The sequence below is a fragment of the Monomorium pharaonis genome, chromosome 8 (genome assembly GCF_013373865.1).
Source record: "Monomorium pharaonis isolate MP-MQ-018 chromosome 8, ASM1337386v2, whole genome shotgun sequence".
NCBI lineage: Eukaryota > Metazoa > Arthropoda > Insecta > Hymenoptera > Formicidae > Monomorium > Monomorium pharaonis.
In genome coordinates this window covers 4,650,789-4,667,779 of record NC_050474.1, presented here as the reverse complement: position 1 = coordinate 4,667,779, position 16,991 = coordinate 4,650,789, and the positions used below count along the sequence as shown (strand labels likewise).

Below are 16,991 nucleotides of genomic sequence, written 5' to 3'. Positions count from 1 at the left end.
ATAATATGCTAAATATATTATTGTTTATATATATTAATATATAAATACATAATATATTTCTATATTAATATAATATATGTATGTTAAATAATTTCTATATTATAGTATATGTAAAATTATAATTAAAACGTTAGTTTCTTTTATTTAAAAAAAAAAAAAAAAAAACAACATCTTCTGACTTAATTGTTAATTATCATGATAAAATTTGTTTAATATATATAGAATAATTTTTCTGCTTGACAACTGTTATATATATATATCATGATCTCCGCGTTGTACATATATAGTTAAACTCGATCGCCCAATACGAAATAAACACAAGTCAATTAGCATTAAATTGCAGAAACGAGGCAACGATCAAACATTATTCTTACATGCTTATTTTGAGATCACCATCAAATTTCGCACACTGTTTATCAACAATTCTCTCGATGTAAAAATACGCAGCGTTCTTCGTAATTTCCTCTCTATATTTTGTTTCTAATCTCGCGCGGGTAACTTTGGCCTCATTAACCGCAGTCTCGGAGGAGGAGGAGGAGGAGGTAGGGCTTAGGACTTAGGGCCTTTCCCACCCCGCACAAGTGACAGCTGATCCAAACGCTTTCTTTTTTTCGTCTATGGCGTGGAATGGAAGTGATAATGATAATGAGTGAATAAGATAAGCGGTCGCGACCGGGCCAACACCTGGTGAAAGAACGCCGTCGTTCCCGTCATCACGTGTCACGTGGAGTTAAACGCTGGCATCCGAACAACCATCTCAATTAGATGACGGCGCGACGCCGTGGGCTGGCAGGTCATGGGGGCCTGTCTCGGCCGCTGTTTAACGAAAGTCACAGATTCCATACCATACAGGTTAGACCGAATGTTTGAGATTATTCTTATTTAGAACACTCGGTGAAAATTTGTTGAATTGAAAAAGAATGTCTACTTTGATTCATTAACAGACCAGTAAAATAAAATACATTATACGTGAATCTCAAGATTTTAGTCTTACAAGTCATAACTTTATAATTGCACTAATATATGATTAGAGTTACACGTATAAACAAAAGATGTATTGAACACTATTGTAATGAGATTCTTGTTTTACTCCAATTGAAAATCATCCTGATATATGGATAAATTTCACAAAGTGATGTATTGTATTTCGCTGTGTGACTGTTTTCTTATATGTTCAGATTTTATCAAAGGCATACCAGAATGTCTTTCCAAGAAGAAGAACGAGTTGAGGTATATGTCCAAGCTTGTTTTATAAATGTGTATTTTTACTAGTAGAAATAAATCTGCTGTTTTATGTTTCATGTTAAGTTGGATGATGGAGGGCACAGAGACCAAGCTAAAGGATCAAAAAGGTAATAAAAGTTTCTGACTTTTGATTCTAATTTAAATTCGTGATAATTAATGTTGCATTTATCTGCCATGCTTACTGGACTTAGTCTCTTATCATTCCTCTCCTTAAAAAGATTCAAGGTAAATGTTCCTCATTTAGTATATAAAGAATATTGCAGAATAAGCATGTGACAGCTGTTGCTTTACCTTTTAGAAAAAGCATGTTGATTTACGTAGTAAAATTTAACATGTATTTGAATCGCAGAAAAAACATGGGGTTCCAGTGACTCTGGAATTATTGGAAGATGGAAGGTGGTCACGAAGTGGCAATAAGTATGCCAGGCTGAGTTCCAGGCACGACGTTTCTACGAGGTAGATTGCATTATACTTAGCTTTAATAATATTTCCTAGGAATATTTAAAGATTAAAGGATCATATGATTATTTTTAGTTCTGGTCTGGATATGTCGCTTCAAGTTCTTGACGCAAGAACTTTAATGAAACAACAGACTTACGTCTCGTCCACTCCAGGATCATCGTTAGATCTTGAATGGGAACACGAAGGTAATCTATCATTACATCATTTTTATAACTCTCACAATGCACAGACTGATTTTATTTGCGCAGGAATGCCAATACCAATCATGAAAGATGAAAAGGAAAATTTGGAGTATTCTTTAACACAGACGTCACCTAATAATAGTCAACCCTCTAGCCTGACGGCATCTCCTTGGTCCAGAGTCTCGAGTCCAAATAGTTTAGAATGGGATCCAGTAGAAACAGATATTGTATGTGTTGATGTAGAGACTGAACAACTTCTAACAGAGATAGAGAGATTAACAGACAGAGCTCTAAAAGAGACTGGTGAATGGACTAGCACTAACACCGACAGCTGATAAATGATTCAACTGCAATTAACGTGGTATCATTTGTATTTTTGTATAAAAATGCAATGGTGGAGTTAAAATAGACGTCCTATACTTGTGAAGAAGTTATTATTTCGGTATTACTATTCTTGAAATGATATAACTATGTTTATTGTTTCAAAAATATATATTGTACAAAGATATGTCGAATACAAAGATCTGACACGGATATCTACATTGTAGAGTATCTTATAATGATCTTTAGCACAAAAAGGAATTACTAATCTAGTTGTGTACAACTCAAAAAAAAATAATTTGCAACATACAATATGTACAGCAATTGTACGCGAATAAAAGATATATTTCTTGTTTTCAATTTTTAGATAAGGTATTTGCTTGCTTAAAATGGAAAATTAAACTTTTTAAATTTGATATCAAGTTTAGTTTAGCTTTTGTCTCACGCAGCTTCCGTACGACAATAAATTATTTTTTACGAAATGAAATGTGCCATGTTTTACTTACATACTTCAAACTTTTACATATGTGCACTTAAATGATTTTTGTCTTAAAACAATAGATTGCTTAAATAATGCAAGTACTAATAATAATAATGCAAATAAATATGTAAGAGATTCTATTACAGGATATTTTTTTATGTAATTTTCGAGCTATTAGATTTAAATTTAAGATATAAATGCAATTTAAACCACACACATCAACAAATCATATAATTTAGAAAAATAGCAAATGTACAAAAGAAGAAAGTTTCTGATAGGAATTATTTTATTGTAATAAAAAGCATGTAAGGACGAAATTGTTACTGTAAATGATGAATGTAGAATGCCTTAACATAGATAATAAAAGATTATGAAGTTTGCTATAGTTTATGATTGTGTTACTCATATTTCATAACTTATACATATTTTATTTGTAACATTTTAATATATTTCTATTGTTATACATATAGGATCTAAATATTATATATAACTACGAACCTCATATAGGTTTAAAAAATAAACTTTAAAAATATTTGTTAGAATTTTAGAAATAAGTATTATCGAAAAAATTATGTCATATCAATCAAAAGTATGAAGAAATATAATTCAATAAATATATAAAAGCAATGGAATTGTAGAATGTCGCACTGCACTGCGGACTGTAGTAAATTACGAAATAATATGTTTATATATATACTTTAATAAATAATTACTTTATTATTTTTCTATGTACATACAAAAGAATGAATTTAGACAAAGTCCCTCTAAATCCTCTTTTCTCCTTTAATATATATATATGTATATAGATCATATTATACATTAAATTTTATTACAGTAGCTATACACATATGAAAAGTGTATGAAAGCTATAGAGTATTACACAGTGTATTTGTATAGCTTATATTTATTACAAAATAGTATCATGTTAGGCTATATTACATAATGCGAATTTATCTCAGTAAAAATAATATAATAAGTATATGAATTTAGATATACTTTTAGATTTATATGGATAATTTCCAAAAAATTTTTTTAATGACAATTATTAAAATAAACAAAATTTATTATTAATTATAATTTATATTGAAATCTACATTTAACTATAATATCATATAATATACTAAAATAAATGTATAAATATTGAATAAATAATGATTTTTTCCAATGCTACGTTTATTAACGAAAGCAAGCGACTAGTACGTGTAAACTAATAGTCGAAAAGAAAATTTATCTATTTTGATGTCATTTTTGCAATAAAATTAAGACATTTATGATGTATAAGTGCTTATAAGAACAATATGGATATGTACTAATACATACCAATGCATATACTTTCGTCATGTGTTACACACGTTTTTTATGAAAAAAAAAAAAAAAGATAAGATGCTTCGCAGTATTCATATGACAGTATGATTGGCTTTTTCTTATAAGCTTGGAAACGATATCCATAAAATGTGTATAAAATTTACTATCTTTTTGTAACATATTTTTGTTTTTCGCAAAAAAAGTTAAACAAATCAGTTAAACAAGAAATAATCGTCGTAAGATTAACAAAATAATTGCAGATACTAAAGAAATGATAAGAATACTCCAAAATAAATCGTTTGAAGAGGACATTGTCTCTACGCGATTTAAGATAATCTCAGGTTGCTGGCGATCTGCATTTTCTGCTGGAATCGTTTCCACGTTACGATGCCGTACCTCATTCTCAGATACATTTCCTGTATTATCCGTAAATAATACATCTGACGTGGGTGAGTCGTCGGCCTGTAATTAATTTTTACGAAATTCCCGTTAATTATCTGTAAAACGCGACAGTCTATGGTTTTCGTAACAACACAATAATTATATATCTGCATTATGTTGTAGTTAAACATATGTTCTATTATATGTTTGTGATATTTCAAAAATATAAGTTACTTTAAGAGCGATTGTTTTCAACATGGTCTGCTCCTCTTCGGTGATGGGTTTTTTAACAGAGTTTTTGGACAACAGGTTCACGACTTTACCGCACGTATCGCACTGCCAGTTCAACGATCTGGAAACGATCAATTAAGTAAGAGTATGTAGCATTATTTGCAACAATGTATCTAATCGTGGCTTGATATTTTTTTAGCGTACTTTTTAGCAAGTTTCTGTCGTTCTTCAGTGCTGTAATCCAATGCTCCAATTGTGCCGCTCCCTGGGCTGGGCATAAAGGCTATCAGGGCTAGCAATGCTGTTCTAATACTCCATGATGGTTGCCACGTTTCCGGATGATGGCCAGAGATACTCAGGCATATCTTTTTATTTACTTCAAAGCGTCCATTTGGCTAAATAAAACAAAAACGAAACATGTAGCAACATCATATCGCAACATAACATAAGAATATAATTTGAACATGATTTGTTTCTAATATTCACTCACCGTCAACAGAATGATATTTGGTGGCTTCATAGGATATTCCGGTGGTAACAAGATTCTCCCATGATAAACGCCACCTTCAAAGTCTGTAGACGGTGGTCCTTGCACCGTGAAATGCCATTCGAACAGGTTGTCCTCGAGAGGCGACGCGCAATACTCCTCGGTAGCCTCGTGCAGCTCTTGTGCCTCTCTCATTAACCTCTTCACCGCTAAAACACATATATTTAATAAGATAAATACCGCGAATAAAAATATACTATTTGTGTCGTATTCGTCGACGAGATGACAGATTGACAGATGATAAGCGGGCATGTTTCGTCAGATTTATTTGTCAAAACACAATATAGATACGTATACGTAAGGTATCTCATTTCGTATACCACACCAATGTATGCCGTGGAAGAAGCGCGATAGCGAAGGCTAGCTGGCAACCGTCTACGAGTGCAATAGCCCCAAATGGAAATATGTCAAACATGTCAAAGTCGCACGGTGGACGACAGGTCACAACAAACGAGTCTGACCGGTGCGATTTGCGACATTAATTCTGACTCACCTGGGCTCTTTGCATTGTACTTCCCCTCGAATGACATCTTCGACGGCTCGGCACCTCCAGGCACCTTCCCTCGTCGAGGTTTCGTAGGTTAAAGGGCCGCCGAGGAACGGGAATACCGCGGAGCAACGCGGGACACGCGGGTCGCCGTCACGTTCTCTCCGCCGATTCCTCTGTCACGGACGCGCTGACTAGTCTCCAGCTCACATATTTTGTCGTCGGGGCGCACGCACGCCGATCTCCGCTCCGTACGGACGGTACTCTCGGTCCGCGTCGTCGACGGAATCGCGACGTGGACGACCGATCGACCAGACGATCACTCGCACGGCGCACGGGGTGAAGCGAAGCGAAGCGAGGCGTGACGTGACGTGACGTGACGTGGTGAACCTCACCGCCGCGCTCCCGTCTCGCATTCGCGCCGCTTCTATTTTATCGCCTTCGGATTCGGAGTCGCCCGCGTAACCTTACCGCCTTGGCCTGCGCGAAGCGCGAACCCGTTAAATCTCCGAAACAGACTGTCTTGAGTATCATCAAATCGCTGTTTCAATAAGGAAAGATCGTTGACCCTCCGTTTGCAATCTTAGATATTTTGTTTTGACGCGAGCAAAATTTTACTTGCAAATTTTATGATGTAATATAGACGTTACAAAGTAATCCTGAATTTTATTTTTTGTTTTTAGGAAATACTTTCTGAAGGCTGAACAAAAAGATTCAAATAAAAAGATTTATATATTCTACCTTCTAGTGTTTTTAAGAATTTCTCATACATTTATTTTTTAATTTATAAAGAATTCTGAAAAAAGATACCTACCTTTGAACACTGTAAATCTTTTCATCTTCAATTCATTTCGGAGTTTTCTTCGGAAATTGTAATAATATGAAAATCGTGAAATATTCTGAAAGATAATTTATATAGAAATTATATAAAGAATTCTAAGATAAATTTTCATCAGAACTGGAAACCGCTTTATTTTGGAAACGCGTGTGCTCTTTGCGTATGATTAATTTTTATTATTCTTTTAAATTTCCATTGATTTTAAAAGATTATGGCCCGTTTCTGTCAACGTAGATTAACTTTAATCTCGGTTTAACTTTTACTTATTATCTCATTCTAGTTCCAAAAATTAGAAAAAAATAAAAGTCAAGTTGAACCGAGATAAGTTAAGGTTAATCTACGTTGGTAGAAATGGGCCTATGATAATTTCTGCCACAATGCAATTATAATCTCAATTTGCTGCTTATTTCCTTTTTACAACTAGAAGAAGATAAAAAGTGATTAAGTTAATCTACATTACTGAAAATAAACATCATGTTATTATGAACGTTTCTATAGTTTTACTTTATGTAATATCCCAGATAGCACAGAGAGTTAAAAAAAAACTCAATTGTATGTTATCGATTATGTCACCGATATGCATTCTTTTTGAATATTCGAATATTCTTTTATAAAAATAATTCTTTTTGCACCTCAAAAAGAATTCATAATTGGTGACGTACAATTGAATTCTTTTTGAATCTCTGTGCTATTTGGGATACCTATTATAATATAAATAGATAATTTTTTCGATTTTGTAATATTAAATGTGAATATCAAGTGAGTTATTTATAATTTCATTTATCTCTCTAAAATGAACTGTGTGCATGTATCTTTTATATACATATATATAATATGTGTATATATGTACATACATATATATACATATATATAATGTGTGTGTGTGTGTATCAAACTAATCCTCTTATCATTTCTCACATATATCTAAATATTCAGCTCCATTAGAAGATAAATATGGTTTTTTTCTAAACGATCGGTTATTCTGGCTGACAAGAGACAGTTAAAACATTGTTCAATTAAATCATGTATTCATATTATACACGAATCTCCATTATTACTTTTAGATTAAGAAAATTTATTCCTATATATCTTGTCGAATAACCGACGATAAACAGGAAGTGTAACGGTACGTAATACGAGTTCGTGGAAATTATAGACTTTATTTTTAGAATATTCTAAATATCATAAATTGTCATAAAACAACGTAAACATTCACAACAAATAGGGAATAGGATGTTATTTATAATAGTAATAATAATGTCGTTATGTTTACCGTAATAATTAATCGTTACGAATATATCGTCATGACGTATTTATAATTATGTATAAGTAAGATTTTCTTTTTATTTATACTTTTTATAATAATTATTCATCGTATTCTCTTCACGACAATGATAATTATAATAGTGAAGACGATATCAGTAATGATAAGAATCTTGTAATCAGAATGATAATAATAATAACAATAATAATAATAATAGTACCGATGCGTCTATATACGAACGTGTCATGTATATATAAACCAATATAATAAGTATATACGTACATGTGTATGCTTGCAAATAAGTATACACATGTGTGTATATGCTTACTTTCATAAGAAGGGGATTATAGAGTCACAATGGCGCTAAACAATGTATGCGATGCAGTCCTCGCTCTTTTTTTTTTCTTTTGTCTCCACGCGCGATCAGAATCTCTCGCTTCTATAAAGTGTATTTTAGTCAAAAGATCTCTTAGGAGTAAGTCTCGTAATAGTAGATAATAATAAACGCACGTGTATGTACAGTTCTTTCCCATTATCGTTGAATGCCATTCATCGAATGCCGCGAGAAGTTATCGAATCCGATTACGGCTCTCGCACGTTGTTGACGGTTGTCGCCCGATGGATGTGCTTCAAGGACCATCTCTTTGTATCATCTTTCTTTCTCTCTCTTTTTGGTTTTTATGATACACCAGACAGCCTGAAGTAATGCGTGCGATAACAAACGAATCGAAAGTACTTCTCTCCCACATTTTCCAAATTTCTATCAATGTAGATCAACTTTAATTTTTTATTTTCTATTTTTTAATTTTTAGAACAATTGAAAAAGATAGAAAGGAAATTAAACCGAAATTAAAATTAATCTACATTGGTAGAAATAAACATGAGACTTTTCCCACAAAAAATTTGGGATGTTGCTTCGTGAAATAAAATCTAGAGAATCATCTAGCTGTCGTGATAGATCCGCTTTGCAATAGACTTTGATTTTACCGTTTGAAGACTTGAATACACTGAATGTATTTTTTAAAAAGCATTTTAATAATTACTTACCGCAAGATTTCTCTCTGTATGTATTACAAAATGATAATGCGGGAAGATATTGAGTCCAAAAGCAATTTTTATCGAGAGGCGTTCTCACTCTCATATATTCTCTCTTTAGTAGATAAACGTTTCTTCCGAGACAAATCTTATTTAATTAAGAGCCAATCAATTAATAATTCGTCAACGTTTAGTACGGCGATCATCAACATGTCTAATGAGCCTCTCAAGTCTTGCGATCCTTTCCGTTACGAAAAAGAAATAGAATATAATAAAACGACGAAACACGAATTCGGCTTTTCCAGATCTGCAAAATTGGATGGGAAGCACACACATACACATATACGCGCATATTTCCGATGCATTTATTATATTTTCTGTACGGTTTTCATTTTCAAGTAGATACGTCACATCCACCGGGCGACGCTCGCGTGAAAGAAACCAGAGAAACGGAGTCTAAGGCTACATATTTCTTTTTTCTCTGTTATTTGGAAAAAGATTAAAGTGTCGCGCAAAATCACGAACGTGTCTCCTCTTCTTGCGGCCCGGTCGAATTCCGGGCGGCGACACGCCGCATTAATTTTTTCGCGCGATTCCGGGACTTCTTATCTATCATGTAAAACGCCAAACACGACGCTGGCACAGAGCGTAGAAAATAGATTTAATTAAACGACACGCTTTAGACAGGTACAGGTTATTGAATAGGGAAATGCGATCACGCCGTGCTTCGCAGATATTGCCGCGCGAAATAATTAGAAAAAGAGAGAAAGAAAGAGAGAGAGAGAAAGAGAGAGAGAGAGAGAGAGAGAGAGAGAAAGAGAGAGAGACAGATTAAAAGAATAATTTAATCCGTGAGAAATATCCTACACTAGAGCTTCTCGATCGGACAGAATGCAACCGCAGCGTTTTTTTAATGACAAGCTAAGGAAATATCTCCATAGAATACGTTAATGTACCTACAAGATTCGATCCCTTCGTACATCCTTTTTCGGGACACGTCTTTTCTCCCTTTTTTTTCAGTCATTCTTTAAAGAGAGCAGGTATTAAGGTATCTATTTTCCGCGCATTGTTTGCAAAAACAATCGTGCAAGTGATATGCAGGCGAACATTGCACGCCTTGAATTGGGCTCACGATGTATCCGTACGACGTAGACCCGTTGCACGACGTCGTACGTAAATTGTAAATAATTAAATCTTTCTAATTCTCTAATATCTGAAGGTTGATTGAGCAAGGATCGAGATATCATTATGATCTTGAAAGATCCGTGCAATCAACCCTAGTAAAAAAAAATTCTCATATTTTTAAGATTTTCTTTTCATACATGAAATTTATGAAGATTAAAAAAATATATATTTGCAAGTTCATCATATTTTAGAAATATTCTAAACAAAAAGAAAGCGAGAAATCTCTAGGATCATTAATTCTAGCTAATTTTTAATAGAAATGCGCTAACTCGTCGTGGTGCAACTGAACCTGCCCCGTACGCGCGTCGCGTGCCCTTCTTAAAACTCGATATGTACATACGGTTCAACGATGTAATTAGCCGATCGCAAGCCGTCGATAACAAGCAGCCAATGACATGTAACGTTAGTTATAAAACAATCGTAACAGTACGATAATATACTATATAGATATATATACATACGCGTGCGTGCGGGCATGTGTATGTACATACATGTACATGTATTCTCTCTCTCACTGTCCTTAGCGATGTACAACACGATAATAATCAGTCGTAACAGGTACATAAAATTGTTTCTCGGTGAAACTCGATTGCGTTCGATGCGACTCGAGAAAAAAAGTTCCCTTTAAAATTCAATCTTTTTTCTTGTTTCTTTTCTTGGAATTTTTGCCGATAAAAAAAAATTGGAACGAGATAATACTGAGATATACGTTAAAGAAAAGCTCAATCTGAGCAACGGCGATAACGATAACGCCGCAGAGACTTGAAGTATTTGAATGGCAAAGAAAAGAAATACAAATTTCCTGGCGAAATCCGTTTCGCATTGCATTTACAATCGTAAAAAATTATTGCAAATCTTTACTTTCAAGTTTGTATAATTGTGTGGCGATAACGAGAATTGTCGCATTAAATTTAAATTCAGCAACGTCTATTACTTGTCAAACGAATAACAAAGTTAAAGCTAATTCCATACTAAACGCAAGAGCCAAGGGATACGCTGATGAAGATACGCCATCGAGTCCGCACGTGGAACGCAACGTAACTACGAAGAATCACACACAGCACTTTAATTCAGTCGCTTGCAAAAAAAGAACACAAGGACTATTATAGCAGATCGCGCTCAGCCGCACAAAAGCGCCAGCTTCTACCCTGAAAGACGCTTTCGAAGTTAAACGATTCTGTTATGATGGTAATGAGATACTGCTTAAACGATTTACTTATAATTAATGTGTGTGTATGTATGACGAAATGAAGTTTACGCAAACTGAGGCGGGAAATACAGGCTTTGCATATATATTTAAATTATGCGTGTATTTGTATATACAGAGCGTTGTGTGATTTACATGACAAATAATTCATCGACAGACTCTTTGACGAGCTTGAAGCCGACTTTTTCCTTAACAATAATTTGAATGTAATTTTTTTTCATTATTTCATACTTTTAAAAATATCACATTAACTGAACTATAAATTATAAGTGCAAAAAAATTCGATTAAAATTAAATGAATAATAAAAAGTTATACTTAAAAGAAAACTAATCTTAAATTATATAATAAGTTTATAAAAACAGTTTATGGCGAGACACACTCTGTACATATATATAGCACGCACGTATCGTATATTTTAGTATGCATACATGACTATTTTTATCGCTTTGCATTTGATATAGGTATAAAGAGTGATCAAAACTCGCGTTCTACATATGGCAATACTGTCGCGTGTATTATATCTATGGTTGGATATAAAACGCATATATTTGGTGTCGGTACGACGCTATATTCTCAAATGAATGAACAGGATGTCTGCATGCGTTGATAAAATAATCGCATGTTACCAGATCATTTCACGAAGGATAGATCGTCGAATCGAGATAAACGCCGCGGCTCTCAGAACAAAATTAATTATTTTAATTGTAATAGCTCTAAGAATTTATGCTATGCAACCGAGAAAGTGCGAGGAATCAATTTCTTCGTCCGCAAAAAGTCACCGAGGAAGACCATTTCTTCATGAGAGAGGATAACAGCGGAGACGCGCGCGATCGCATTGGATTTACCAAATATTTCTCTTATAAAAGAATCACGCGTTGGAGGTGAGTTTGTTTGAATGTACGGTGTGTGTTGGGAATCGAAACGCGAGTCGATTGGAAATGAGATTGGAAACGTCTAAACAAGGCACAAGACTGTTATCCGAAAGGTGGATGGTCCGTGAAAGTTCGTGTATATGCGAAAGGGAAGTCCTTTAACACATTTTTTCGCGTTCACACGTTAGTACTCTCTTCTCGCATTCATAGCACGTATCGCTTCTACAACCAAAGGATAGAGACGGGAGCGACTTCAATTCACGTTATGAATCATCATTATCGTGTCACCCTCGTCGTATCGTAGCCGCAAACAACGTTCGCAATTGTATACGTATAGCATATGCGCATTCATTAATTTGACCCGCGTCTCATTTTGTTAAAATCACTATAGCGCCGAACGCGTATGCGCCTCGTGTTTCGCGATAGCGACAGTATAAGTGATAACGGTGTGCAGCAATGATTGCAACGGCGGTAGCAGTGACAATGGCAATAATAAAATCATAATTAAAATGAATAATAATCGCGCCGTAATCATAATGATGGTAATATCAGATAATCAACACTGTAATGTATATGTATACACGTGTGTATACAGGGTATCTCGGAATTGTGTGGCAGCTTCTTTCATCCGGGAATTTCTCGATCGATTTGCAATCGATTCCTTAATAGAAATGGCACTGATATCTTTCGAACTACTGACGAATATCGAAAATTTTACTTTAGGTCTCTCTTATTTAGTTTCGAGAATTAAATTCTGGAAAATCGATGACACACTTGTGGAAATTTACATTCAAGGAAAAGTCGGTGAGGAAATTCACAGATGAAAGGAGAGACGATAGCTCTGGAATATCCTGTATATATCCGTAGTGCTCCATCTTTATATATATATGTATATATTTATATATATTTATATTTATAATTATAATATGTATTATTTATAATTGTGTTGTATATTATATTATATATTTCATTATTATTTAACACATTCTTTTGTACAAGTAAATTAATTAAGAATAAGTACAACTTGGTAGCAAAGAGAGATAGAATTATTATTCACTGTATATTTTATATCGTAGTGAGAAGAAAGAGATATATATCTTATATCATTTATTATAATATTCTTTTCATTACTTTTATTATGTTTCAGACCGTAACACGCTGACGATGCCGCCATTCGGCTTCCGGAGATGCTCTTCGCCTTGAATCTCTCACCTACATTTTCTTCTCCTTCCCGTTAACCGATATGATTAGGCTTGCGATCCTCCGCGCTGCGCAGCCGACGCAAATTCAGCTCGCGAAGCCCGCTAAGGCGCGACGTCTCCGATTTCTAGAGAAGAGGTAGAAAAAACAGCGAAAACGACGACAAAATCCCGCGATACGACCGCGAGCGATTATTACTATAAATATTACAGACACGAGAGACGAGAGTAGCCGCTCTCGATTCTGATTATCCTCGGGACGTCACATGCAACAAAGCGTATTGAGCGCGTGACAGCGCGGACGATCGAAGCGGAAGCGTCTCGACGATCGCGTACGTTTCCCGCAATGAGAAACGCGTTTTATACTCTCTAGCGATTATAACTCCCTGTGGAATCCACCCCTCAAAATAAGTAACTTGCAAAAATGTAATATCTCATTTTTTCATCACGAAATTATTTACGGTATGTCGTCATCTCGCAATTACAGGTCTTGAGTTTTGCCTCATGTTCGGCCGTTCTGTACCGTTTTGTCGCAAAATTGACAGCAAGGATTCACTTCTCAAGCAGAGTGCGGCTGTATGTTTTCAGGCTTATATCAGACAGGGGCACGAGCATACGTTTAAGATAGACTGCGTGATACAAGGTGCTGTCCCTCTCCCCGAAACATAACGTCTTCTCTTTCTTTAATTAACTCTTACTAGATTGCATGTTTCTTCAGCACCATTATGACCTACTATTGGATTTTAATTTCGAGCCTGGTATTGGCGGAGCTCACACCCGTATAGCATGTTACGATCGGCCCATCGGGTGTGTCTGCAGCGTTTCAATTTGCACGGTTCTCTTTAGCAAACTTGTGCGACTAGTTGGGGTAAGAGATATGCATCACATGTCTAAACGAGCGTACGTGTCAGCTCACTGATATATGTATGTATGTACGCGTTTTGAGATTCTCGTTCATGCAGGTTGAAGCCTCTTCTTGACGTCACGTCAGGAAAAGTACTATTATTCAAAACTATCTCGTTTTCGACGTATGTAGTTCTAAAATTCACCCTCTACGATATCACAAGATACATGACGACGGAAGTTCATAGAGATCACATATAAGATGATATATTTCAACTCGACGCTACGCTGCGTAATACGAGCGTTTTAGCGAAGAAAAAAAACATGGTAGTTATTATTGAGACCAAGTAGGACCTAATGATCATTATACAACGTGGCGAGATCCATTTCGATAACTTAACGGATAACAAATATCTTGCGTGTAAGATCACGGCCGTGTGCAGTTCCATGAAATGGAGATACAACAAAAACGAGATACTTTCTTCGATATCGCACGAACGAGAATGTGTTGAATGAATCCTCGGGACAGAACGGCCAAGACAGATTATGTCCTTAATGAGTGTGGAAACGACGCGCGCGTTTGACGTGCATTTCTTTCGCGCGTTAATTATTTTCGTGCGATCGTAACGGACGTGTGCACGCGCGGCAGCGAAAAACACGGTATTTGAATTACATAATGAATTAATAATAATAATAATAATAATTAATTAATTAATAATATATAATATATAATATTTATGTATATTAAATAAATTCTCCGATATCATATATATATATAACTTTATATATATAAAGTGTGTGTATACACACACATATACATATATATATATATATATATATATATATATATATATATATATATATATATATACACGCACACACTTTATATATATATATAATTTACGACTTAGCTTACCTAAGCTTAGCTCGACTTAAGATTTAAGTAAACCCACCCCGTGGCGCGGGGGATGCCCTTACGCGTCACCCAGGGCGGACACATCTTAAGAACCTAATAAAATCCTAAAACCGGAAGCTCCGCCGTGACGACAGGCCAGCTGCCTTCTTTGTTTCTTTGGCGGAGACCGCTCGTCCGTTCTCTCTTTCTCTTTCTCTCCCTCTCATTCTCTCTCTTTCACACTGTCTATGCGTTTCCTCTCATTGGATAGACATAACCGCGCGCGTGCCGTTCGTTCCGTTCTCTTCTCGCTTTTTCGCGCCGAAGAAAGAAAAGACACGAGAGAAATGACGGAGACAAAGGGAAGGAGAAGTCGTCGTCCTTTCCCGTGTATGAACATCAGATCCATTTGACGTGTAAACGAATCTATCTACAAGATATATCGCGCTTTAATGTTCCGCTTGTCGTTGACGTACACGCGCGCGTGCGTATGTACATCGGATCGATTAATCTGCTAGAAACACGCGGATAATGTATATGTTCGTGGATGTTGGGGAAGAAAAGAAGAGCGAGGAATTGCAAGAGACAACGTGAGCGAAGATAAGGAGAGAAGGAGAGATATAGGGAAAGAAAAGCGAGGAATAATTACGTGAACAACGGAGAGATCGGAGAACGTCGGCGCGTGCGCGCGGCTTATCGGCAGAAGAGAGGCTAACGTTTTCATTCTCCATTCGCGAGCGCAGTGTACGCGAAAAAGAGACGCGGAGGCAAATCCTCGGAGAAGAGGAGGCCTGCCACGAAACGCCCGACTGAATCGTTTCTCGATGTTCATGCAGCCTCCTTTCCTTGACTACTGCTGCTGCTGCTGCTGCTGCATTCCTCCGCTATGCGCGCACCGGGACCGATAATGATGCTCGTTGAAAATCGCATCGACGAAAAGTTGCTTTCATTTCGCGACCGTCTGTTTCTGATCTTCCCCTTGCGACGGCAATGGTTTCTCCTGACTTTTCGATGAACAGCGCACTGGTTGTATAACAGACGGGGAGGGGAGAGACGAGCAATGGTTTGCAAATGTTCGGTGGTGGCGGCGATAGCGCCGGGATTTTAGGACCCGTCCATCCATCCGCCATCTAAAAATCGTTCACTTTATATTAACATAATATCATGAGATGTAACTTGTGCTCTTTAATTTTTCGCGACGATAGTAGTAGTAAGATGAAAAGACTCATTTCAATCTAACACTTGGTGCACTTCCTTTGTAAGTGTGCTGGTTTTTTTTTAATTTTTACGAAAGAGCATCGGAATTTGATGCTGGAAAATATATGTAAAAATCAACTTCGGGATTAGTTGAATCTTAATTAAAACATTAAAATCTGTCAGAGTGATTAACTCCAGCAGACAGTTATATAAATCGAACAAAAATTTCGAGATAAGTCAGAACAATGCGCAAAATAGTTCGGAAATTTCACTAAGCCAGGCGAAGAGGCAAACACAAGCCTTTTCCTTTGTCTCTCGACATTTAGAATTTATGGACGTGTACCTTGAGTGGACGAGTGTGGGGCTCACGACTGCGGTTGCGGCATGTTGTGGTCCCGCTTGTCTCCCGCAGGAGGCGGCGGCTTTGTCACGGATTTCTCTTCGTTCACCGGTGTAGGCGGTGCGTCTTTCCTTGGTGGCATTCTTTCGTTTATGGCATCCAAGCCCTTGGCCTCGGCGAACGAGGTAATTTTGTGATTCGGCGAGAAGCCTTGGAGAGCTGCACAAGAAAGGAAAAACAAACATTAAACAGACTGAATGTCGCAATGCATGAGATCGTAAGAGAATCGCTTTGATGAGAATTTAATTCTCCCTTTTCGCGATTATTCAGTTACAAGAATATTAATTCTACTGCTAAGAAAATGATTAATTTACTTTTTATATTTTAGCAAATTGTCTTTAATAAAGAATTTTCTTAATAATTGTATTAAAACATACTCATCGCGAATTTTTGTTTTAACTTAATATTCTTGA

The 16,991-nt window shown here is 35.9% G+C and overlaps 3 protein-coding genes across 11 annotated transcripts in view; 1 reads left to right on the top strand and 2 right to left on the bottom strand.

Moving 5' to 3' along the window:
• Positions 1-318: 318 nt before the first annotated feature.
• Positions 319-3,079, top strand: LOC105831708. The gene is made up of 7 exons (XM_012672053.3): positions 319-852; positions 1,179-1,230; positions 1,309-1,352; positions 1,437-1,470; positions 1,595-1,701; positions 1,780-1,892; positions 1,956-3,079. Exons 1-7 carry the CDS (start codon positions 797-799, stop codon positions 2,222-2,224), a joined length of 675 nt encoding a protein of 224 aa, XP_012527507.1. The 5' UTR covers positions 319-796; the 3' UTR covers positions 2,225-3,079.
• Positions 3,080-3,385: 306 nt separating this feature from the next.
• LOC105831707 (ubiquitin-conjugating enzyme E2 J1) lies at positions 3,386-6,060 on the bottom strand. Its single transcript, XM_012672052.3, has 5 exons — positions 5,649-6,060; positions 5,099-5,304; positions 4,813-5,003; positions 4,612-4,729; positions 3,386-4,458 (listed from the first exon to the last, which is right to left on the bottom strand). The coding sequence occupies exons 1-5, from the start codon at positions 5,683-5,685 to the stop codon at positions 4,213-4,215; spliced, it is 798 nt and encodes a 265-aa protein (XP_012527506.1). The 5' UTR covers positions 5,686-6,060; the 3' UTR covers positions 3,386-4,212.
• Positions 6,061-15,204: 9,144 nt separating this feature from the next.
• The window catches only part of LOC105832504 (serine/threonine-protein phosphatase 2B catalytic subunit 2), a 118,351-nt gene continuing 116,564 nt past the window's right edge, over positions 15,205-16,991 (bottom strand). For all 9 annotated transcript variants that reach the window (XM_036291068.1, XM_036291070.1, XM_036291069.1 and 6 more), the window contains 2 exons: positions 16,522-16,737; positions 15,205-16,111 (listed from right to left, as the gene is read on the bottom strand). In XM_036291068.1, the coding sequence (XP_036146961.1) occupies positions 16,544-16,737 (194 nt within the window). In that variant the 3' untranslated portion in view covers positions 15,205-16,111; positions 16,522-16,543. The remainder of the gene's footprint in view (positions 16,112-16,521; positions 16,738-16,991) is intronic.

What these genes read in the sequence shown, in the direction of transcription:
- LOC105831708 (XM_012672053.3), top strand. Translation starts at nt 797, where the DNA reads ATGGGGGCCTGTCTCGGCCGCTGTTTAACGAAAGTCACAGATTCCATA. An exon ending in ACAGATTCCATACCATACAG is followed by an intron (nt 853 to 1,178) that starts GTTAGACCGAAT and finishes TTATATGTTCAG; the next exon opens with ATTTTATCAAAGGCATACCA. An exon ending in AAGAAGAAGAACGAGTTGAG is followed by an intron (nt 1,231 to 1,308) that starts GTATATGTCCAA and finishes TTTCATGTTAAG; the next exon opens with TTGGATGATGGAGGGCACAG.
- LOC105831707 (XM_012672052.3), bottom strand. Translation starts at nt 5,685, where the DNA reads ATGTCATTCGAGGGGAAGTACAATGCAAAGAGCCCAG. An exon ending in GTACAATGCAAAGAGCCCAG is followed by an intron (nt 5,305 to 5,648) that starts GTGAGTCAGAAT and finishes TATGTGTTTTAG; the next exon opens with CGGTGAAGAGGTTAATGAGA. An exon ending in CGACAGAAACTTGCTAAAAA is followed by an intron (nt 4,730 to 4,812) that starts GTACGCTAAAAA and finishes GATCGTTTCCAG; the next exon opens with ATCGTTGAACTGGCAGTGCG.